We start from the raw sequence: 22796 nt of genomic DNA, 5'->3' as shown, positions 1-22796 counted from the left end.
GAATTATTTTAAAGTACGAGTTACTGCTATATAAATGCAGGTTATGTAAAGGTGAACTTAAGGATAATTCATTTTGCCCAGAAGCTTGTCAGAGCCATAATTACAATTATGCAAATTGGTTCAGGCTTTTGTTGTTGTTGTTAGTTATAGTACTGCAAACACATTTTAAGATATCAGTACCCTTTAAATCACTTATAATTATGGGCTAATTTCATTTTGAAAGAATGATAATATTATCTCATGCCCACTTAGAAGCTTAAAAATATTTCAAAGCAGTGGAGATTGTGTTTTACAAATATAACGTGCTTAAAAAGCAGATTCTCTCCGGACTTCAACTTTAAATTTTATTGCTTCTGGGACTCACATGATGCTTATGTAGTATGGATTTAGAGACAGCTTTTAAGACTCCTATTGACATAGGTGAACAAAATGGTTCCTTGGAAACCATTCAGGTGTCCAGTCACAGTAAAGCATGGATTAAAGATTCAGATGCAGACATGCAGTGAACAGGAGGGTCTGGGCTGCCTGTTCTCTGTATTAAGGACACTGCATTTCTTCCAGCCTTTTAACCACTGCTGTTTTAAAAGGAAAAAGAAAAGAGTCGGCAGTGAAACTATCTTTAAGGTAAAGCTCCTGAAACTTAACCCTAAAGGCGTGCTCTTACAGAAAAGTCTTCTTAATCCTTGCAGTGCAGTTATAGCTGAGGACATGTGGTATACATTACAGCGCTCAGGGAATTCAGCCTCCGCAGTGTGGAGTCACAATGAAGGCTAATTTCAAGGCGAAGCGGGAGCCTCCTCTCTAGCTGTTACTTACTGGTGTTCCTTGTTGGCTGGACGTCAGTCCGGGACTGCTGTGAGTGGGACAGAAGGATGGAAATTTAAAGGGGACCAGTGTATGTACATAAAGACCTCTCTCCCCTCCCTGAGCACCCCCTTCTCCAATGTATATTCCACACTTCACACTTGGGCATCACCAAGTCTTACCCAATCATTGTGACAAGGGCTGAAGGCAGAGCTGTCCATGGTTAGGAGGAAAAAAAAAACAATGTTCTTGCTGTTGGTTGAAACACCAGGCAATAACAGTCCTCTCGGTGAACAAAACTTATTAGAGGGCTGGGGACGGAATGCTATCTCTCTGCAGCAGGCAGGAAGAAATTGCTGTTGAAAAGCTTACCTCTCTAGGGAGGAATCAGATATCAGACTTTGCCAAGCCTCAGGTCCAACCCATAAGGTCCCACCTACATCCAACCCCCCGCCTCATCCTAGCTTTGTTAGATTGCTAGCATTGATCGCTGGCTTTTTCTGACCCAACAGTGGGTGCAGAAGAGAGCACCAGGGAGACTTTAGAGCATAGGAGGTGGGGATGGAAGATTAGGGCAGCTTTGGTAGGGAGGAAAAAAAAGAGAGAGAGAAGGAGGCTAGCCGGGTGAGGGCCATGGGGACTCAGCTTAACTGCTGTCTGCCTGCTTCTCTTTGATTTGATGGCCTTTATTCCTTCTAATTGGATAAAATAGGAAGTCACTGGCAGTCCCGCCTTGCTGGGTTATCCTGATTCTACTCAGACCAGCCAGCAGCCCCAGAGTGCGGATAGAGGGGTGGGGGTTGGGAGAGGAGGGAGGTAAAAAGGAAAGAGAGAGGGGAGAGAGAGAGTCTCTGGATGAGGAGGAGGACGGCAAGGGGAAGAGACAGTGGAGAAGGCAGGAGCCGCAGAGGAAGAAAGTGAATGAGCGCTCAGGAAGGACAAAGAGGAGTGGCTGGTGGGGTGGGGGAGAAGGCAGGGCGGCGAGCGCGGTGACCGCCCCTCCCGGCCGCGCTCTCGCCTCCAGCTCGCTCTGCGATGAGACGGTTCGCTGTGATGCTCGGAGGGCAGGCACCTGCTGCTCTGTGATGATTCAGCCCCTTTCAGCCGCCGCGCTCACACCACAGGATGCTGTTGCTACTGTCTCTGCTGCCGCTCCTGCCGCCGCCGCTGCTGCCGCCGCCGCCGCTGGTCCTGCTCCTGCTTTTACTTCTTCTGCATGACAGTTGCTTTCTCCATCTGAGCAGACCCCAGTTTCAGCTGCTCGAGGTGAGAAACATGCCTTTCAGTTTGGGCTACTGGTTTACTTAACCGACCGCCGCCACATCAGCTCCTGGGTTTCTCCGCTGGCCTCCCGTCTTCCTGACCCAGCCAGGATGGTTTGGAGAAGCATATAAAAGAACTGCAAAAGTGGCCCAGAAACAGCAGTCAAGAATTACAATATACTTTTATTTGGTTGTTGCTAGAGGTTTTTTTTGTTTTTTTGTTTTTGGCCTCCCCTGCCTTCCTCCTGAACTCCTCTTGCTTTTGATAATGGCCTTGGACTTGGACGACTTATCGATTTCTCCCTGTAAGATGCTGTATCATTTGGTTGGGGGGGGCTCTGCATGGTAATGGACAGTGTGAGAGGCCAGGCCTCCTGGAGGTGAGCCGATGGAGATTTATTCCCCAGACATGTCCGAGGGAGCTGCTGAGAGGTCCTCCAGCCCTTCCACTCAGCTGAGTGCAGACCCATCTCTGGACGGGCTTCCGGCAGCCGAAGACATGCCGGAGACCCAGACTGAAGATGGGAGGTCCCCAGGGCTCGTGGGCCTGACTCTTCCCTGCTGCGTCTGCCTGGAAACCGAGCGCCTGAGAGGTTGCCTCAACTCAGAGAAAATCTGCATCGTCCCCATCCTGGCTTGCCTGGTCAGCCTCTGCCTCTGCATCGCTGGCCTCAAGTGGGTGTTTGTGGACAAGATTTTTGAGTATGACTCTCCCACTCACCTTGACCCTGGGGGATTAGGCCAGGATCCTATTATTTCTCTGGATCCAACTGCAGCTTCAGCTGCTGTGTGGGTATCAGCCAAGGCGTACACTTCACCTGTCTCCAGGGCTCAGTCTGAAACTGAGGTTCGAGTTACAGTGCAAGTTGACAATGCCCTTGGGTCCTCCGAGCCTTCGGCGGTCCCCACCCCCAAGAACCGTATCTTCGCTTTTTCTTTCCGGCCGTCCACTGCTCCATCCCTCCCTTCACCCACTCGGAGCCCTGACGTGAGAACACCCAAGGCAGCCACTCAGCCACCATCAACAGAAACTAATCTCCAAACTGCTCCTAAACTTTGTAAGTAGAGAGAGACGGGTGAGGATGTGTAGAGGAGATGGGTGGGCTTGAGGTCATCCAAAGTGTTCTCTAGAGCGTGGAGCGGGGTCCTTGTCTTCTCGGAGTTGAATGGCAGGGTTTGGTTTAAGCGCATCATGTGACTGGGTTGCTCCGGGAGAGATGAGTGAAAAGACCTTACAAACTGCTGGTTAGAACTGATGCTATCACAGCAGCTCCCTCTTCCTGGATGGTGAAATCTGGGGTGAGGACCCAGAGCTGCAGCATCTCTGAGCCATGCTTGACTTTCAGTTCCATTCCATTGGTTTCTAACACTTTTTAAGATGAAAACATCAGACCAATATATATATATTTAGATATATATATATATATGACTTCTGTACAGTGAGTAGGATCCTGATTTTTTTTCCCCATGTAAATTTTCCATTACCTCTCTTCACCTTTCTGTTATCCTTTGCCTTCCAGCCAGCCCAAGTTACCAGTTATCTTTCTCCATCTCTTTTTCTTGTTCCCTAAACCACTTCTCCCCACGTTTGTACTTTAATTGCTTCTTCCCAATACCACATGAAGTCTTAGATGTTTACAGCACTCACCTTTTACCAGCAGGATGCTGTCATGCTCAGATTATAGTATAAGTTGCTGAGCACTTGTTAGGGGCAGTTTTATTCAGGATCTGGTACAATTCCACATGAAAGGATTTTCCCCAAATTAGGTTTTTTTAAATTTTATTCAAGTATAGTTGATTTTACAATGTTGTGTTAATTTCTTCTGTACAGCAAAGTGACTCTGGTGTATGTGTGTGTGTGTGTATATATATATATATATATATATATATATATATATGTATATGTATGTATATGTATATGTATATATATTCTTGCCTATTATGGTTTGTCCAAATTAGTTTTGCCTTCTGGAATCAAATATTTAAATAGCTTCCTTGACAGTCATTAGAAAGTACAAGATGCATTAGTAAGATAAATCATTTTTTTTCAGATGCATCTTTTTTGTCCATAAGACTGCAGCAATCCTGTTTAATAATCTGTGAGTGAAGAGAGCCCATGCTCTTAAAACAATACAGAGGAGTCCTACTGCCGTCTGTACTGGGTCGTTGCAATGCTTTATAATGGAAAAGTTGACAAGGATGAAACCATGACTAGTCAGATTGTTTTAAACGTCATTATAGAAGAGAGGCATTTTCTATAGCTTTTAAAAAAGTTTCTAATTTACTTTTGTTTCACTGTCTTCTTTTCACCATTGAAACTGTTTCCTTAGAAAAAAGTAAAATATCAGAGAATTCTGTTTGAAGACCGTGTGTAAAGTCTCTAAAGGAGAGGTGAGGGTAAAGATTTTGTGGTGAAATACCCCTACTGTTTCCCTCTGGATGGTAATGAAGATTAAAAATATCTTTTGCAGACATGTTGTTCAGTATGCAGGAGAGCCATATGTTCTAGAAATGCAGAAAAACTTGATTTGTGCTTGTGATTCAGTCTCATTTCATACACACCAGTTTCAGTGGCAAAGATTTAAAGAAAAAAAAAAGAGGCTTGCTTTTCAGGTGTAATTAGGGAAGAACCTCCTTTCTGCAGACACTGCTTTGTATCTTTATCAAATCCCTGAAGCATCATTAAAGATCTGACAGCCATCGCTGTATTCACCGCCTCTTCCCACCTGGCAAAGTGACCGGGAAATAATACCCAGATGAAATGACAGGCTATAAAAAGCAAGTACAGATCCTGCAAAGAGAAGCAGAATTCACTGTGAAGACAAGGTTACTTCTTTTGTCTTTTCATCATTTTCAACTTCAGTCTTGAATTAAAATGTGCCTGAATCAGTTCAGCTGTTCAGAAAAAGAAAGAAGACCCTTTGAAAAACTCTTCAACTTGATCCTATAATTTTGTCATTGGAGGAAAACAAGCAAACAAAGAAACCTCCAGCACATTTTCCTGATCCAGGACTGTTTTAAAAAGTATCTTGTGATGTTTTGAGAAATTCTTTTCTAAGGTAAATTCTTTTCCTAAGTGTTTTAATAGATTATACATTCCATACAGTTTCTTTTTTTTTTTTTTCCAAGGCAGGACATTGATTTTTCTGGCGTTTCTACTGAGTGAAAAGATTTACTACTGTCTAAAAGCATCATAGTAGCCCGTTCTGGCCAGATACACAGCTGCAGCACTCTGAGTGCATTGGAGATAAGCCTACAAAAGCTGTCTGGGATGTAGTTTTCTGGAAAGTTAGGGCTAGACAGTTGGTTAACACTTTACCACCTATAGGGTTTGCTGTGTGAGACCCTTAGGGTTCCTTTTTTGAACTAGTGCCTGAAAACAACAAAAACATAAATATCCTAAAAATTATGAGTCTATATTTCTTTTATTTTGGAAAGGCACTGGTCCAGGGAGCTTTGGTTTTAAACACTCTTAAGTGATTGTTTAGCTGTTTTAAAAGCTTGTAAACATTAACTAAAGGACGGCGAAAAAGAAAGAAAGAAAGAAAAGCTTGGCATTAGATAGTCATTTTGCAATCTCTTTCGCGTGTTGCTCTTCTGCTAAGAAACTATCGCTTAGTCACAGAAAGAACGGGGCTTTTCTTTCATCATCCTGCATGCTTTTGACATGCCTGAAGCTGTCACAGCTTATGTTTTAAAAAGACATTATCTGTGCTCTTCCGTGGTCTTAGAACTTGATTCTCTGTTGCTATCTGGCTCAGCATATTCAGTGTATTATGCACAGAGCTGTAGCCTTCAAGGTCATAGTCTGTGGAGGGCTAATTGATTCTTCTTTATCCTGGAGCCGGTGAGAGTAGAACAGAGACAATCCCGGTAATTGTGTCTGCTGTGTTATTTCCCAAACCAATCTACCTATTAGCACATCAGGGTTTTATTCCATAAATACTAGAATTACTCTCTCCCTTACTGACTCTTCTAAAATCAAGACACTCTTTGTCTTTATTATATTAGGCAAAGTGTCACCTTTTAAATAGACTAGAGGTATAGTGACTATGTCAGCTATTTTAAAATGAGTATTTCTTTCATAAGGCAATATAATTGCATGTTCTTACCATCTTCGACAATGCGTACAAGTAGAGAGTAAGCAATCTAATACAGGGCTTGAATTTACTATTTAGACAATACATAAAATATGAAAACATTAAAACAGGTATATGTAATTCTGAAGTTTTTCTGTGTGTGGTTAGTGGTTTCCCACCATAATTACACTATCATGTTAATAGTTAAGTTTATAGTTTTCATCAAGGCAATTCTGGAACCAGTCATTTGTTTCCTTTGCCTGGGCTTTAACATTTTTCTTACCTTTTGTTTATCTGGAAAGATCTGACGCTGGGAGATTGCAAACTTAGATGACTATAAAAAGAGCTGATTAATTAAGTTGTAACCAGGAAACTAGGGTACCATCCTGAAAGAAAATGTATTTCTGAATGGTGCAGCCTGCTTGACAACTGACTCTTGGGTATAAGAATGTATTAGTATTTTCTGGGACTTACCTGGTGGCCCAGTGGCTAAGACTCCATGCTCCTAATGCAAGGGCCCGGGTTCAGCCCCTGCAGGGAACTAGATCGTATATGCTGTAAAAATCCCACATATCACAACGAAGACTCAGTGCAGCTGAATAAATAAATTATGTATGTATATATATATATATATGTGTGTGTGTGTGTGTATATACACACATACACACTCACACAAAGAATGTATTAGTATTTTCATCTTAGGCCAAACTTGTTTTGCTTTTTCTTAAATCTTTGTATTGTTGAGTTTCATGGCACACCATTGTTACCAGAGTAACAATATGAATTACTACACTATGCAAAATTCAGCATGATCAATTGACTATACTATAGGATTTTTCCCCTTCTGTTGAAAAGTGGCATTCACTTTAAGCCCAGTAGACTCTTCTAGTTCCTTTCAACTGTACCTATAGTTGTTCCAGAATGGTGATTCCAGATTTTCTCTGCTTTCACCATATTCATTGAAAGCTTAAGACATTAAAAACTGGAATAAACGGGTAGATCCTTGATGTGAGCTAAATAATTTTATTAATTTACTGATGAAGAAAGCCAGACTCTGAACAGTTTAGTAAAATGAACCCTTTTATTAAAATTCACAAAATTCTGAAAAGTTTAGGGAAACCCTGCTGCTGCTGCTGCTAAGTCGCTTCAGCTGTGTCCGACTCTGTGCGACCCCATAGACAGCAGCCCACCAGGCTCCCCCTGTCCCTGGGATTCTCCAGGCAAGAACACTGGAGTGGGTTTCCATTTCCTTCTCCAATGCATGAAAGTGAAAAGTGAAAGTGAAGTCGCTCAGTCGTGTCCGACTCTTTTAGCAACCCCATGGACTGCAGCCCACCAGGCTCCTCCATCCATGAGATTTTCCAGGCAAGAGTACTGGAGTGGGGTGCCATTGCTTTCTCCTAGGGAAACCCTAATAGTAGAAAATAGAGCAATGTCCTATCTCCCAGAATTTAATCCCAACAGTGCTGTTTTCCCCTATCATTTTTCCCCTGTTCTAGAGGATTAGATGTGAAGAGAAGTGAAAGTCACTCAGTCATGTCTGACTCTTTAGATAAGGGTCTCCCCAACCCAGGTCTCCTGCATTGCAGGCAGATTCTTTACCATCTGAGCCACCATGAGGTCCAAGAGTACTGGAGTGGGTAGCCATTCACTTCTCCAGGAGATCTTTCCAACCCAGGGATCATATCAGGGGCTCCTGCATTGCAGGGGGATTTTTAAACATCTGAGCTACCAGGGAAGCCCAAGAGAGTTAGAGCTGGAGACTAAATCTGGTAGTTAAGTGGCATCTGACTGCTAGTTACAGGACGTACTTCAAGTGGGACCACTGGTCATGTGTATAGAGTTCCCACTAAAAAAATTAATATTAAAGTTTCTTTTACTAAATTTTCGGCAGATACAATCTTTTTTATTTCATCACTCATACAGTATTCAGCTTGCTTTTGAGAAAACAGCTTAGTTTTTCTCAGATGACCTCTTTCCTGACAGGCAGCAGATGGCTATATGGCTCACCTCTTTCCTGAACATCCCAATTTAATTATTTCTCCTTATTCCTTTATGATACCCAGTTTTGCTTCCTTCCTCTCCCTTCTCACTCTCCCAATTGTATCTTGAATCTTCCCTAATTATGCCGTGTTGGCTTTTCTATGTCAAAATTCTAGTACACTCTGAGATATCAAAGCATTTTCACCTGTCTTTTCTTTCCTATAGAAACTTATTGCATTTTAATACTGAACAATACTTACACATTTTACAAAAACACATACCAAAAAATGTCTTCATTGGATGAACAACATACTGATTTGTTACAGCCACCACTGATTCAAAATTATCTCACCTTCTTCTTTTCCTTTATATTGACATATAAATATACATATCAGCATTTTCACATTCCCAGAAAATCATGTCCCAGACCATGCATCTCTGTTTGTCTTCCTGCCCTTTAAATAATGTCTCATAGTATCCTTTTAAAGCATGAAGGAAGAGAGAATCTGTAGATTGAGAAACAAAGACATTAAAAGGTTATGACTTGTCTGATGTTGAGCTGGAAGCCCCTGAGAACTAGATCTATAACTCTCATCCTGAACTTTCTACCAGGCCATAAATGATACCATGTCTGCTTTTATGCTTGTTTTTCCATTTTTATTATTGTTGTTATGTTCATGTTTCAGTTTGCTTCTGTTGTTTCCTCTTTATCTTTATTCAATGAATACATATCAGGCACCTACTATGTGCCAGGCATGGTTCTAAATGCATCATATCACCATAAAAACCAATAAAAGCCCTTACCCTCATAAAGCTTATGTTCTAGTGGATTTTTAGAATCGATTAGCACAACTGTTTCTTTACTTTGCTACATAAATACTGAATTCAGTGTTTCTTCTCCTCACTTTCGTTTTATTCACATTTTGACTGCCATTCCTGCTTGCTAGTATTCCTCTTTGTGGAATGCTGAACACTTAACCAATGCTATCCTGTATCTTAAAGTGAAACCACTTCCGTCTCTGCTACTGGTAACTTTGCCTGATTCCTGTTCAACCTGTATGACATAATTTAACCAAACCATTGACGTGGTCAGGAAGGTGAAATGTGTTTAGCCCTTTTAAGAACACTCTCTTAAAATGGGAAAGTGTGTTAGTTGCTCTTTGAGACCCCATGGGCTGTATTCCTCCAGGCTCCTCTGTCCATGGGATTTCCCAGGTAATTATACTGGAGTGGGTTGTCATTTCCTTCTCCAGAGAGTTTTCCCAACCTAGGGATTGAACCTCTGTCTCCTGTATTGCAGATGTATTCTTTACTGCTAAACCACGAGGAAATCCCTAAGATAGAAAATATTTCCATATTTCCACCATGTAAAGATTGTAAGATTGCTTGTAGATTCTAGCAACCTGATAGCTGTAAATATTTTTTCATCATATTTTGTATGTATTTTTATGGCTTACTGAACCAAGGGTATTAAAATATTCCCGAGGATTTTTTAGTTTCATTGTGCAAAGAAAGGATTGGATGTGTCATTAAGTTGTTTAGTTCTCAAATTGAAGTAAAACTTAGGTTCTTACACCGTTCACACGAGTAGGAGTGATCAGTCTTCATTATCTCAAACCTTGTTGCCATCTTTGCTGCAGTGAATTGAACCTAGTTTTGTGTATGTATACGCATTCAAAGATTATTTCTGACAAATATAATTGATATTAGGTAATAATAGAATTTTATATGGTGAACGTTTGGAGAGATGATCCAAGTGTCTGCTAGAGGGAGGAAATTAAGATCTGGAAAAGTGAAGGAACTCACCCAAAAACACTATAGCTAAGTGCTGTCAGTGCTGAGACTAAAACAGAAATAATTCTTATCTTCTCTACACTCTGCTTTTCTTGTCCAAATTAGTTTTAGCCTTTATATTCAAATAGTATGTATTGCCTTAATTCAAATGAGTGTGCCTTCCTATTTATTATTTAAATACTAACTAGTAAGACTCATCACTCCACTACAGATCTCTTCTTTAAAGAAGACAATTTTCCCTTTCTGATTTTGATCCGTATAGGAAATCAGTTTGGCCGTTCCCCAAAACATAAGTATATGGGAGAATTTTTTGCATTTATTTATTTTTAATTGAAGGATAATTGCTTTACAATATTGTGTGGGTTTCTGCCGTACATCAACATGATTCAGCCATAGGTATACATATGTCTTCTCCCTCTTAAACCTCCCTCCCACTTCCCATCCCATCCCACCCCACTACATTGTAGAGTACCCTTTTGAGCTTCCTGAGTCACACAGAAAATACCCACTGGCTATCTATTTTACATATGATAATGTATCTGTTTCCATGCTACCCTCAGTTCATCCCACCCTCTCCTTCCCTAACTGTGTCTATAAGTCTGTTTTCTATGTCTGTGTCTCTATTGCTGCCCTGCAAATAGGTTCATCAGTACCATCTTTCTAGAGTCCATATATATACATTCATATACAATATTTGTTTTTCTTTTTCGGACAGTTCACTCTGTATAATAGGCTCTAGGTTTAGCCACCTCATTAGAACTGACTCAAATGCATTCCTCTTATGGCTGAGTAATCTTCCATTGTATGTACATACCACAGCTTCTTGATCCATTCGTCTGTCAATAGACTCCTAAGTTGCGTCCACGTCCTAACTATTGTGTATAGTGCTGCAGTGACTGCTGGGGCACATGTGTCTTGAACAGCTATGGCTTTCTCACAGTATGTGCCCAGTAGTGGGATTGTTGGGTCATATGGTAGTTTTTGGGTTTCCCTGGTGGCTCAGAGGTTAAAGTGTCTGCCTGCAATGCGGGAGACCCAGGTTCAATCCCCGGGTCAGGAAGATCCCCTGGAGGAGGAAATGGCAACCCACTCCAGTACTCTTGCCTGGAGAATCCCATGGAGGGAGGAGCCTGGTGGGCTACAGTCCATGGGGTCGCAGAGAGTCGGACACGACTGAGCGACTTCACTATACACTATACTATACTATGGTAGTTTTATTCCTAGTTTCTTAAGGAAACTCCACACTCTTCTCCATAGTGGCTATATCAATTTACATTCCTTCCACCAGTACAAGAGGGTTCCCTTTTCTCCACAAGCTCTCCAGCATTTATTGTTTGTAGATTTTTGATGATGGCCATTCTGACCAGTGTGAGGTGATACATCATTGTAGTTTTGATTTGCATTTCTCTGATAATGAGTGATGTTGAGCATCTTTTCATGTATCTATTAACCATCTGTATGTCTTCTTTGGAGAATTCTCTGTTTAGATCTTTGGCCCACTTTTTGATAGGGTTATTTGTTTTTCTGGTACTGAGCTGCATGAGCTGCTATATATTTTGGAGATTAATCCTTTGTCAGTTGTTTCATTTACTATTATTTTCTCCCATTCTGAGGATTGTCTTTTCACCTTGTTTATAGTTTTCTCTTTGGATTCCTTTTCTTAAAAAACTTTTAAGTTAAATTAGGTCCCATTTGTTTATTTTTGTTTTTATTTCCTTTACTGTAGGAGGTGGGTCATAGAGAATCTTGCTGTCATTTATGTCAAAGAGTGTAATGACTATGTTTTCCTCTAAGAGTTTTATAGTTTCTGGTTTTACATTTAGGTCTTTAATCCATTTTGAGTTTATCTTTGTGTATGGTATTAGGAAGTGTTCTAATTTCATTCTTTTACATGTAGCTGTCCAGTTTTCCCAGCACCAATTATTGAAGAGACTGTCTTTTCCCCATGGTATATTCTTACCTCTTTTGTCGAAGATACAGTGCCCATAGGTGTGTTTATCTCTAGGTTTTCTATCTTGTTCCTTTGGTCTAGATATGGGAGAATTTTTTAACAATCAAAGCCAACCCAACTGAAGTGTACTCCTTGTTTGGAAAGAATTTAGTATCTTCTTAGTAGAATATTCAGTCAGTGACATTGTTGAGGGACATTCATGCTCCTAGCAGGTTATTAAATATGTTTATTACTGATGTCTTTTACAGCATTGATTTTTGTCTTGCCCTAGGCCTTAGCTTTCTAGTTGGGAATTTTTGAAAATTTTTTATTTTATATTGGGGCATAGTTGATTAACAATGTTGTGTTAGTTTCAGGCGTATAGCAGAGTGATTCATTTATATGTATATGTGTATCTCTTCTTTTTAAAATTATTTTCCCGCTTAGATTATTACAGAATATTGAGCAGAGTTCTCTGTGCTATATAGTAGGTGCTTGTTGATTATCTGTTTTAAATATAGTAGTGTGTCAGTGCCAAACTCCCACTCTATGCCTCCATCTCCCCCTTCCCCTCTGGTTACCATAAATTTCTTCTCTATGGCTGTGAGGAGGAGACCGAAATTTTAATCCCATGTGCCATTCCTCATAGGCTTGAGCAAGTTAGATCATCTGTCCGAATCTGTTTCCTCATTTATTCGTGAGAACAGTAGTGTGCTTCTCTTGGGGATGTTTGGGGGATTCAATGACTTAGTGGAAAACAGAAAGAAGTCCTAAGCCTAAGATACAGTAAATATGAAACCAATACCAATTTTTTCTCTCTCATTCTACTTAGACTCCTTTTTTCACTTTATTCGTTTCCCCTTTTGATCTTGACCATATAGTTTTATAACAAAATCTGGAGAATAAGTTTGGGAGTCTGGGAAAGCTTATAAAAAACTTAGAAGATGAGAGTTGAAGAAGCATCATGGTGCTGTGGAAACTGTACTGGAAACTTGTCATCAAATCCCAGTTCTACCATTTATAAGCTGTATGACCTCGAGAAAATTACATCACCATTTGAGATTCAGTTTTTACATCGGAACAAATTGGAATGTTAATCCCTTAAATGCTCGTGAGATTGTGTTGAGGGCTACATAAATTACTCTATGGTAAAAAATACTAGGATATTAGGACAAGACTTAAGAAATATTAACTTCCTTCCTCTCTCTAGCACCATTCATATAAACACTATCTACATGTGTTAACATTCCTAGGAATAAATTGTAGAGAGTCTTAACAGATGGATTAATTTGTTATGTCTTAGAATGATATAGAACTTTACTGATTTCTTGAACTCTAGTATCATAAAAGAGTGATTTTCCCCCATAAAAACTGTTAGGGTGCGTAGATTGATTCTCTTTGAGTAATGTCAAAAAGTCACATTGTGAGGGACTTTCTTACAGGGAGAATGATAAGGAGTTTCCTGCAAGAGAAAAAAAGACAGGTAGTAACTCAAGTTGTTTTTGTCAAGAAAGTACCTTCTAGGGAAGGTCAGGGTAGCGAACAGGAATTTATACAGTGTAAATATGGTGCCTGGGAGGAGCTGGACCCAGAGGATCATGGATCTTTATCTGAATGGAAATGATGTTCACCAAATGTTTTTCATTGTTCCAAACTGGAATTTCTGGACCCCCAAAAGATAGCAATGCAGCTGTTCTCAGCATTTTTGCAAAACCCATAAAAAATAATAATTTATGTAGAATAATTTTGGTGGTGGCTGGTGGTGGTTTAGTCACTAAGTCGTGTCTGACTCTTGCAACACCATGGACTGTAGCCCACCAGACTCCCCTGTCCATGGGGTTCTCCTAATTTTACAGGAGCCAAATCAAACATAGCAGTTGTTTTAATTTGGTTAAAATTATAACATAAACATATATATGAATTCTACAAATAATATATCTGTTTCATGTGTGCCCATAATATCCTGAGTAAAAGGAGAATTGATTTGATGGTTACCTAATAACTAAAATTTGGTACATAAAATCATTTAAAGTGTAGTGGAACAGGTTGTTTATCAATAAATTTCAAAACACAAATAAAATCAAAACTCTAGCCCTGTATCTAAATGCTAGAGGTTTGTAAAAACTAAAAGAAGCAAAAAAAAAAAAATTGTTACAGCAGCAGACGATAATTATATCTTAAATATATCCTAGAGATTCTGCTACAGTAAACTTAAAATAAAATCTTATTAGCTGAGATATTGGTCCCTGTACTACAAAAAGAAAACAATAAGCAATTCTGGATGCACTTAAGGGCCTTTGATATTGTTGTACATCTAATGATCTTTCTTGCATAGAGATGTAATTTTAAGAGCTTGTCACTTACCAACATGTATAATAATCAGCACAGTATATGTGTTTTCATTTATTCTTTACTGTAGAACCAGAGACATGGGAAAACTTGTGTGTGTTGGTCATTTTGATTCTTATCTATTCTAGTATGATTGATTTGCTGCAGAAATTGAACTCTGAATCAATATTGGAGCAGTGAGGCCACCACTTTTAAGGGGAAAAATACTTGATAACATACTAGGGCAGAGGCTTTTCTGACAGTGCAGTGGAAATAAGCTGAGAGATCCAATGAAATTTGATGAATTATCATGGAAAGCTTCCTACGATAAAGCATTTTTTATTTTGCATCACGAAGATGGGGTGACAAGATGAGACTTGATTTACTGTAATTTTCAGTGATATGCACTTGAGTGTTTGAATTGCCTTCTTTGAGGTACTGCCATCCCAGACAAAGGGGAAATTTATGAGCTCTGTTTTAATCAAAAGTTACTATGAAATTTAATACTGAAGTAACTCGCTACTTTAAAAAAATATCTTCCAAACTCATTTTATTTTAAAAATTTGTTATTTAAAATTAAAGCAAATGTCCATTTATTCATATGCATTTGAAAATGGCAACCACAATGAAGACAAAGATGGTGGCCATGAAGGAAACGTAATTAACAGGCAAACAAATGACACCAGAAGTTTCGAGTTATTAGCTTTGCTATCTGTGTTGGTATCCCAGTTCAGTTCAGTTCAGTTGCTCAGTCATGTCCAGCTCTTTGCGACCCCATGGACTGCAGCATGCCAGGCCTCCCTGTCCATCACCAACTCCCAGAGCTTGCTCGAACTCATGTCCATTGAGCTGGTGATGCCATCCAACCATCTCATCCTCTGTCATCCCCTTCTCCTCCCTCCTTCAATCTTTCCCACCATCAGGGTCTTTTCTAATGAGTCAGTTCTTCACATCAGGTGGCCAAAGTATTGGACTTTCAGCTTCAGCATCCGTCCTTCCAATGAATATTCAGGACTGGTTGGATCTCCTTGCAGTCCAAGGGACTCTCAAGAGTCTTCTCCAATACCACAGTTCAAAAGCATCAATTCTTCGTCGCTCAGCTTTCTTTATAGTCCAACTCTCACATCCATACATGACTACTGAAAAAACCATAGCTTAGACTAGATGGACCTTTGTTGGCAAAGTAATATCTCTGCATTTTAATATGCTGTCTAGGTTGGCCATGACTTTTCTCCCAAGGAGCAAGTGTCTTTTAATTTCATGGCTGCAGTCACCATCTGCAGTGATTTTGGAGCCCAAGAAAATAAAGTCTGTCACTGTTTCCATTGTTTCCCCATCTATTTGCCATGAAGTGACGAGAGCAGATGCCACAGTCTTTGTTTTTTAATGTTGAGTTTTAAGCCAACTTTTCACTCTCCTTTTTCACTTTCATCAAGAGGCTCTTTAGTTCCTCTTCACTCTCCGCCATAAGGCTGGTATCATCTGTGTATCTGAGGTTTTTGGTTTTTCTCCTGGAAATCTTGATCCCAGCTTGTGCTTCATCCAGCGCAGCATTTCATGTGATGTACTCTACATATAAATTAAATAAGCAGGGTGACAATGTGCAGCCTTGACATACTCCTTTCCCAGTTTGCAACCAGTCTATTTTTCCACGTCTTGTTCTAACTGTTGCCTCTTGACCTGCATACAGATTTCTCAAGAGGCAGGTAAGGTGGTCTGGTATTCCCATCTCTTGAAGAATTTTCCAGTTTGTTGCCATCTACACAGTCTAAGGCTTTGGCGTAGTCAATAAAGCAGAAGTAGAGGTTTTTTCTGGAATTCTCTTGCTTTTTCTATCATCCAGCGGAGGTTGGCAATTTGATCTCTGGTTCCTCTGCCTTTTCAAAATGCAGCTTGGTGTCTAAATGTTGGTGTCTGATGGTGATATAATCTAATTTCTCTAATATTCCTCTCTTCTCCATCCTCTCATTTTTTTGGGGGGGGTAAGGGTTGGGGAGGTCATGCCGCATGGCATGCAGGATCTTAGTTCCCCAGCCAGGGATCAAACCCATGCCCTCTACAGTAGAAGGACCAAGTCTTAACCACTGGACCACCAAGGAAGTCCTTTCTCCTTGCTATCCTACAGTTTCTTTTCTCTTTTCTCTCCTCATCATTTCTTCTTCTCCAGTGACCTTTCTGCTCATTCCTCCTCAATTCTCCCACCATGTTCAGAAACCGGGGTCCCAGAGCATCAGAGGATGTGGAGCAGATGGTCCAGACCTGTGGTTTCTCACTAGATGGGGTGGGGGATGGAGAGTGAATAAGACCTGAACCGCAGACTTGACCACGAACAGCCTGATGACTTTCACTGTTGCCTCTTCCTTTGCTAAGTAACAGGAAGTATTTGTTTTATGAAATATGTTCGTGTCATGCAATAAAAGCTCCATAAATAAATGGAATGATCTATGGAATGATCTAAAGACAGTGGAATTGAACCCTTGTTAGCATTTGTTTGTAATCCCTTGGTGGAGCTTCCTGGGTCATAATTGCTTGTTCTTCTGGGAGCAAAAGGAATCAGTAACCATTGATTGTTACATGATGCTAAGTATTGCCTACAAAGCAAATCTTAAGAGTGATTAGTGGTAGCATCGAGTGTTACAGCTCTGATTTTTCCTGGCTATAATCCTTGAGCAAGCTGGGTTTTTACAGTTTTCCCATCAAACAACTCATGACTTTTCAAAGAGAAGAGAAAAAACATCATGTCATCTGTGAAGCCTTGGGTTTACATAGGGAAAAAAAAAACAACACTATATAAAATAATTACTTCAATCTTTTTATCTTTTTACTTCAGTGACAGCAGAGAGATATCTACATTAACTCCTGCCTAGGAAGTTCAGTTTCATATGACTGAATCCTCTAATTATAGTTTATCTGCATTCTGAAACCTGAGGTACACATAGCCCATGACCTACATTTTACTAATCAGTGAACTATTTATAAAAACATTGGGATCAATATAGTAAGTCTTTGGCCTCTCAAAATCCTTGGGAATTAGTTGTTCCAGGTTGCCTAGTTTTTTAAATAGCTGATGCTTTGTCACCTTGAAACTTTAATTTTATCCATTTTGGATCAAAATCTTTTGATAATCTCTCAGTTCAGTTCACTCGGTCCTGTCCAACTCTTTGCAACCCCATAGACCACAGCACGCCCATCTTTCCTGTTCATCACCAACTCCCGGACCAGAGCTTGCTCAAACTCATATCCATCGAGTCAGTGATGCCATCCAACCATTTCATCTTCTTTCATCTCCTTCTCCTCCCGCCTTCAATCTTTCCCAGTATTAGGTCTTTTCCAATGAGTCCGTTCTTCACATCAGGTGGCCAAAGTATTGAAGCTTCAGCTTCAGCGTCAGTCCTTCCAATGAATATTTCAGACTGATTTCCTTTAGGATTGACTGGTTTTGTCTCCTTGCTGTCCAAAGGACTCTCAAGAGTCTTCTTCAGCCCCACAGTTCAAAAGCATCAATTTGATAATCTATGCTACTTGTTAATGGGATTTATTCAATATAAGATCTTCATAATGGTGAATCCTGTGGTATCTTGAGGACATAGTGGGTTAGGTTATAACTTTCTTGAAAACTGAGCTCATTAGGACATTTTGAGTTATATTGGGTATTCTAATCCCAGATCTATATATATTTTAAATGCACTGAGTTATTGCATGGATGCAGCTAGAATTTCAGAGCTTCAAGGCCTCAGGGAAAGTCTTTAAACCAAATCTTTTCTTTCAGCAGAGAGAAAAATAATATAAACCGTCCAATTCCTTGACTGTGAAGTGGCACTAATTATACCTCCCTTTTGTGGTTGTTATGAGGGTCAGATAAGTTAATGTATATAAATATTTAGAGTCACCCCGGTATATAAGCATTATGTATAATGTATACTAATGTAATCCCAAGCTGCCATTATGCAGGTTTTTTTAAGTTAAATTGCGTTTCTTTGAATTCCAAACTTGACACCTTGCTATGGCTTATAGCAGGCTTGAAGAAAGGAATAGGGACTTCAAGGAACATACTGACAAAGCTGTGGCTGTACTACCATTTTCATTTGGTTTGCTTGTGTGGGTTTTTTTCCTTTGTGTGATTTGTGTTACCATCTTATCTGCATTGTTCTCAGGAATTAGAAGGGGAGTTGAGAAGGATAATCATCACTCCACCTGTCAGCCAAAAGTAGAGCTGCCTGGTATAGATGGGTTGAGACAGGAAGCCCTCCTTGCTGGCAAATTGCCATCTGTTAACATGGCTGTGAACAAGCATGTGGGTGTTTGCTTAAATTTATTGCTGTGACTTCTTACTTTGTCATAAAATGGTGTGCAGGTCTATAGGGAGGGAGGCAATGGAATGCTCTTCGTTGCTGGAGAACAATTGCAGAAGCTTCAGATTCCATGATGCTTTCATTTCAGCAGGCCAGAAATCTACTCATTACCCAGATGTAGGAGTCAATAAATGAATGTGATGACTGGAGTGTCCATGATGCGATAACAGTGATTTGGAGGTATCTGAATTTTATGAAACAGGATCACAGCAAAACCATTGACATTTCAAAGATGTCAGAGTACTTTCAGATAACCTGGTTGAAATATTTTACTTTACTACTGAGGAAACCAAGATATGGAAATGTGAAATGATTGGGCCTTATGTATTTTCTTTGTAAGAAACAGAGACTGACCTAAAAAAGGGAGATGCCACCTCATTGTGCTTTTTTTCCCCAAAAGCTATGCTACTTTTCAGTTTCCTAGGTGGCTCAGTGGTGAAGAATCTCCCTGCCAGTGCAGGAGACTCACATTCAAGGGAAGATGCCCTGGAGAAGGGAATGACAACTTTCTCCAATATTCTTACCTAGGAAATCCCATGGACAGAGAAGCCTGGCGGACTACAATCCATGGGGTTGCAAAGAGTCAGACATGACTTAGCTACTAAACAACAATGCTACTTTTACATAAATGTTAATTTTTTAGAGTTGTAAAAACTTCCGTTTTTCCATTCTTACCTATTCTTTGTTGAGTGACTCAATAGACTTTGTTCCAAGAGTTTATTTCTAAAGGGAGAAAACATACAAAAGGATACAAGTCAGTCAGTCCATCATGAACCATATAGAAGATGGCAAGTTGTATAGAGAAAATAGCTCATGTAAGGTGGTCAGAGTTCTCAGGGAGAAGCACAGTATTTTAAATAGAATGATTAGAATAGGCTGCCTCAAGAAGGGAGCAGTTAATAAAGACTTGAAGGAGGGCACTTAGTTCACTTACGGATAAAGGAATCACAGTGGGCATTGAAAGATATATGCAGTTTTGATGGGTTTAGTTTTATTTCAGATGAAAGGAAGGTCAAGAGTGAAATGGACATGTTGGGCACATAGTAGACCAGTTTGATTGGTATGAGGGTTTGGTTAATAGCCAGTATTTATGAAGCATGCCGGAGAAGGCAATGGCACCCCACTCCAGCACTCTTGCCTGGAAAATCCCATGGATGGAGGAGCCTGGAAGGCTGCAGTCCATGGGGTCTCTCAGAGTGGGACACGACTGAGCGACTTCACTTTCACTTTTCACTTTCATGCATTGGAGAAGGAAATGGCAGCCCACTCCAGTGTTCTTGCCTGGAGAATCCCGGGGACAGGGGAGCCTGGTGGGCTGCCGTCTGTGGGGTCGCACAGAGTCGGACACAACTGAAGCGACTTAGCAGCATGAAGCATGAATTGTATGCTCCATCTTTCACATGTATCATCCAGTCGTCACAAAAAACACTGGCTAGATGCTGTCCTTGTCCTTCTTCTGTAAAAAACTATGGCACAGAAGAAACTGATGGTCCAGAAGTTAAAATAATAAGAAGGATGATGATAATGACAATGATGATCTGAATAGTGCAAGAGAGTGGGAAGAAAACCATAAGAGAGACTATGAATAAAGAATTCCTCCACACTAATTGAATATGAGGAAGAAAGGAAATGATTATGCATACTTGAGTGATTTAGAGGTTGTTAAATTAATGAGTTTCTGAATGACAAGGTCATATATTTATTCAACATGTATTTACTGTCTTCTGCTACATCTTTGCATATTTATACATTTACAGAATGAAGTAGATTTGTAATAAGTGACTTGTGCTTCCAGGAAATATTCATTGTTGCTTCCTGAAGTGGCCAGTCAGTTAAATAATATTAATTTTTCTTCCCTCAATATTATTTAAAAATTGAAGTGGATAAAATTCAAAATTAAAGGCACTTTTATTTCACTTTTTATTGACATTATTCACTGATGCTGGTGAATCAGAATTTGGGGGGAATATATCAAATCTATCCTCTTTAGTAAGTGCCAGTAATTTGTGTACTGAACTTTATTTTGATGTAGAAGTTGCATATGGAATTCCATACTGGATTTATAGTCAGCCCATTCTACTAAAGATCTCTATGTATTATCTCCACAGCATACTACTTAGCCTTACAGATTCTTTTATATTTAGTAATGCTGTGTGTGAATTCTTAGCTTATAATTGTACAGCTACTGCAGGAAGTACTGTTCCTCCAAAATCATTATTAATATTTTTCTCTTTTTTCATTGAATATTCAAATAAGGCTCTATATTCATTAAATTCCACAAGTTAGATCTTTCAGTTTATTCAAAGTATGAGCTCTGAAGTACTGCAGTTAATATAAGATTTCTGGCAGCCTATTAATAATAACATTCTCAATTTGTAGCTCCTTCATCCATGTAATTTTAGTGATATATATGCTATGTTCCTTGGAAAGGAACATTTCAAGATTAAAGAGGCAGTTCACATGTTGGTGCTTTTATCCAGTTTTTCAAAACTGGTAAATGGGAAGAGACAACACAATTTCTACCTGCACTGTTCAAAAACAAGCCATGGATATTAGAGGTGCATCATACATAGCGTGACCGCAGATGTAGGCAGTTAATATTACAAACATTTCTTTATTGAGTTGTTTATTTCAAGCAGTGATTGTTAAGTTAGTAAAAATAAGGAAATAATTTTAAGTATGATGAAAATACTTGATTGGTTTAAACAATGAGGAAAAGCTTGAGCAAGAAATTGCATGTCATATTTTAATATGGTTAGAATATTTAATATTTTCTATCCAAAGGTACATTCTCATTTGAATTAAAATTCATTCTGCAATGCAAAAATTCTGATTTCTATTCCTTCTTATCTGCTGTCTGATCTTGACCTTGTGTTTCTTGAAAGGGAACTTATTTTGTTAATAATTCTTTGACTTTTGCACCAAAATTTCTTAGGGTCCAAAGCAGGAAAGAGAAAGCTGAATTTCTTCAGGTTAGCTTGGAAATTAGGATTTGGTTCTTACTTCCTCTTTCTGCATATTGAGTTGGTGAACTCTAGAAGTTTATGGAACTCTTTGTCAGAGAAACTTCTAAATCACTTGCTCAGATGAATATGAACTGCGACTGACTGTTCTTTAGCATTTCACCGTCTACCCTCTTGTGCCCTGCACAAGAGAAGAATGGAAGTCACCATAAGTCCAAGTGAAAAACCCCTATAGGAGCAATGCACGAATGGTTCTATTTAGATTCACTGATTTCCATCTTTGGTTTCAAATAAAAGCAACCTTTTCCTATTTTTCAAGGGAAAAAGTGAGAGCCTCATTCCCTGTTCCTATTATATCAATTTAAACTCTGAAAACCTCACCCAAATTCTAGATGATTTTTTTCAGTCTATTTTTGTCCATCTAATGTGTGAAGATAAAAACAAAGGTATTTTTTTTTAATGAAGCTAGTCAAATTTGTGAAAAAGTAGAATTTCCTAGGGAAATATAGTGATAAATGTTATTTCCTTATCATATATTAAAATTACCCCTGTTTCTATGTATGTAACATATAACTGATTCATTTTAGAGACTAACAACAACAGTAAAACAGCTATACTCCAATACAAATTATTTTTTTTAAGTAAAAGAAAATAAAATAGACTAGATAAAATAAATAAAATTATAAAATAAAGGTACTGTGGATAGGTGGAGATGAAGTTAGTGCTTGCTAGAAGGATTTTTTTTTTAGGGCAAAGACCTAGAATTCACCTGTTTCTTCCTCTTTGGAGAAGGAAATGGCAACCCACTCCAGTACTCTTGCCTGGAAAATCCCATGGACGGGAGTGCGTAGTAGGCTATAGTCCATGGGGTCGCAAAGAGTCGGACACAGCTGAGGGACTTCACTTCTTCACTTCTTCCTCTTACTCTACTGGATCATTTATAAGGTCTTCTCTCCAACTTGATCATTAAAACTGGCTGACTGATGTTGATGACTGACACACCCAGACTATTTCAAACAAGTTATCCATTCTGAAATGCATTTGACGCTTTGAATTTTTTATAAACAGGGTCTGCTCTCATTTGGCCATACATTATAAGCAGGTTCAACTGCAATAATTCGAGGCAAATGTCAGTAGAAAAGAAAGGTGCTTTAATTAGAAAATCTGGCAATCTGGGGAGAAAACGAACTCGTGTCCAGAGGCCAACAGAAGATTCTGCACAGCCAGGACAGTTTGTCAAGAGGGGAGAGGAATCTCTGAATAGTCAAGGCAGAAGGTTGGCTTCTGCATTATTTTCCATT

At 39.5% G+C, this 22796-nt stretch overlaps 2 protein-coding genes across 4 annotated transcripts in view; both read left to right on the top strand.

Annotated features, from left to right (window-relative positions):
• The first annotated feature begins 1601 nt into the window (after positions 1–1601).
• Positions 1602–2112, top strand: LOC129643054 (uncharacterized). Its single transcript, XM_055567131.1, has one exon. It carries the CDS (start codon positions 1930–1932, stop codon positions 2110–2112), a length of 183 nt encoding a protein of 60 aa, XP_055423106.1. The 5' UTR covers positions 1602–1929.
• Positions 2113–2126: 14 nt separating this feature from the next.
• LOC129643051 (pro-neuregulin-3, membrane-bound isoform-like) overlaps positions 2127–22796 on the top strand; it is a 101905-nt gene continuing 81235 nt past the window's right edge. Inside the window, exons 1-2 of one of the 3 annotated variants that reach the window (XM_055567129.1) lie at positions 2127–3124; positions 4118–4629. In XM_055567129.1, the coding sequence (XP_055423104.1) occupies positions 2455–3124; positions 4118–4173 (726 nt within the window). In that variant the 5' untranslated portion in view covers positions 2127–2454 and the 3' untranslated portion in view covers positions 4174–4629. Of the gene's footprint in view, positions 3125–4117; positions 4630–22796 lie in introns of those variants that run through there. The other 2 variants (XM_055567127.1, XM_055567128.1) reach the window with 2 other exon arrangements.

Source organism: Bubalus kerabau, chromosome 2 (genome assembly GCF_029407905.1).
Source record: "Bubalus kerabau isolate K-KA32 ecotype Philippines breed swamp buffalo chromosome 2, PCC_UOA_SB_1v2, whole genome shotgun sequence".
NCBI classification, from domain to species: Eukaryota; Metazoa; Chordata; class Mammalia; order Artiodactyla; family Bovidae; genus Bubalus; species Bubalus kerabau.
This window is presented reverse-complemented; position numbering and strand designations above follow the sequence as displayed.

Bases quoted from the DNA above. Each gene is read 5' to 3' on its own strand.
- LOC129643054 (XM_055567131.1), top strand. From the start codon at position 1,930: ATGCTGTTGCTACTGTCTCTGCTGCCGCTCCTGCCGCCGCCGCTGCTG.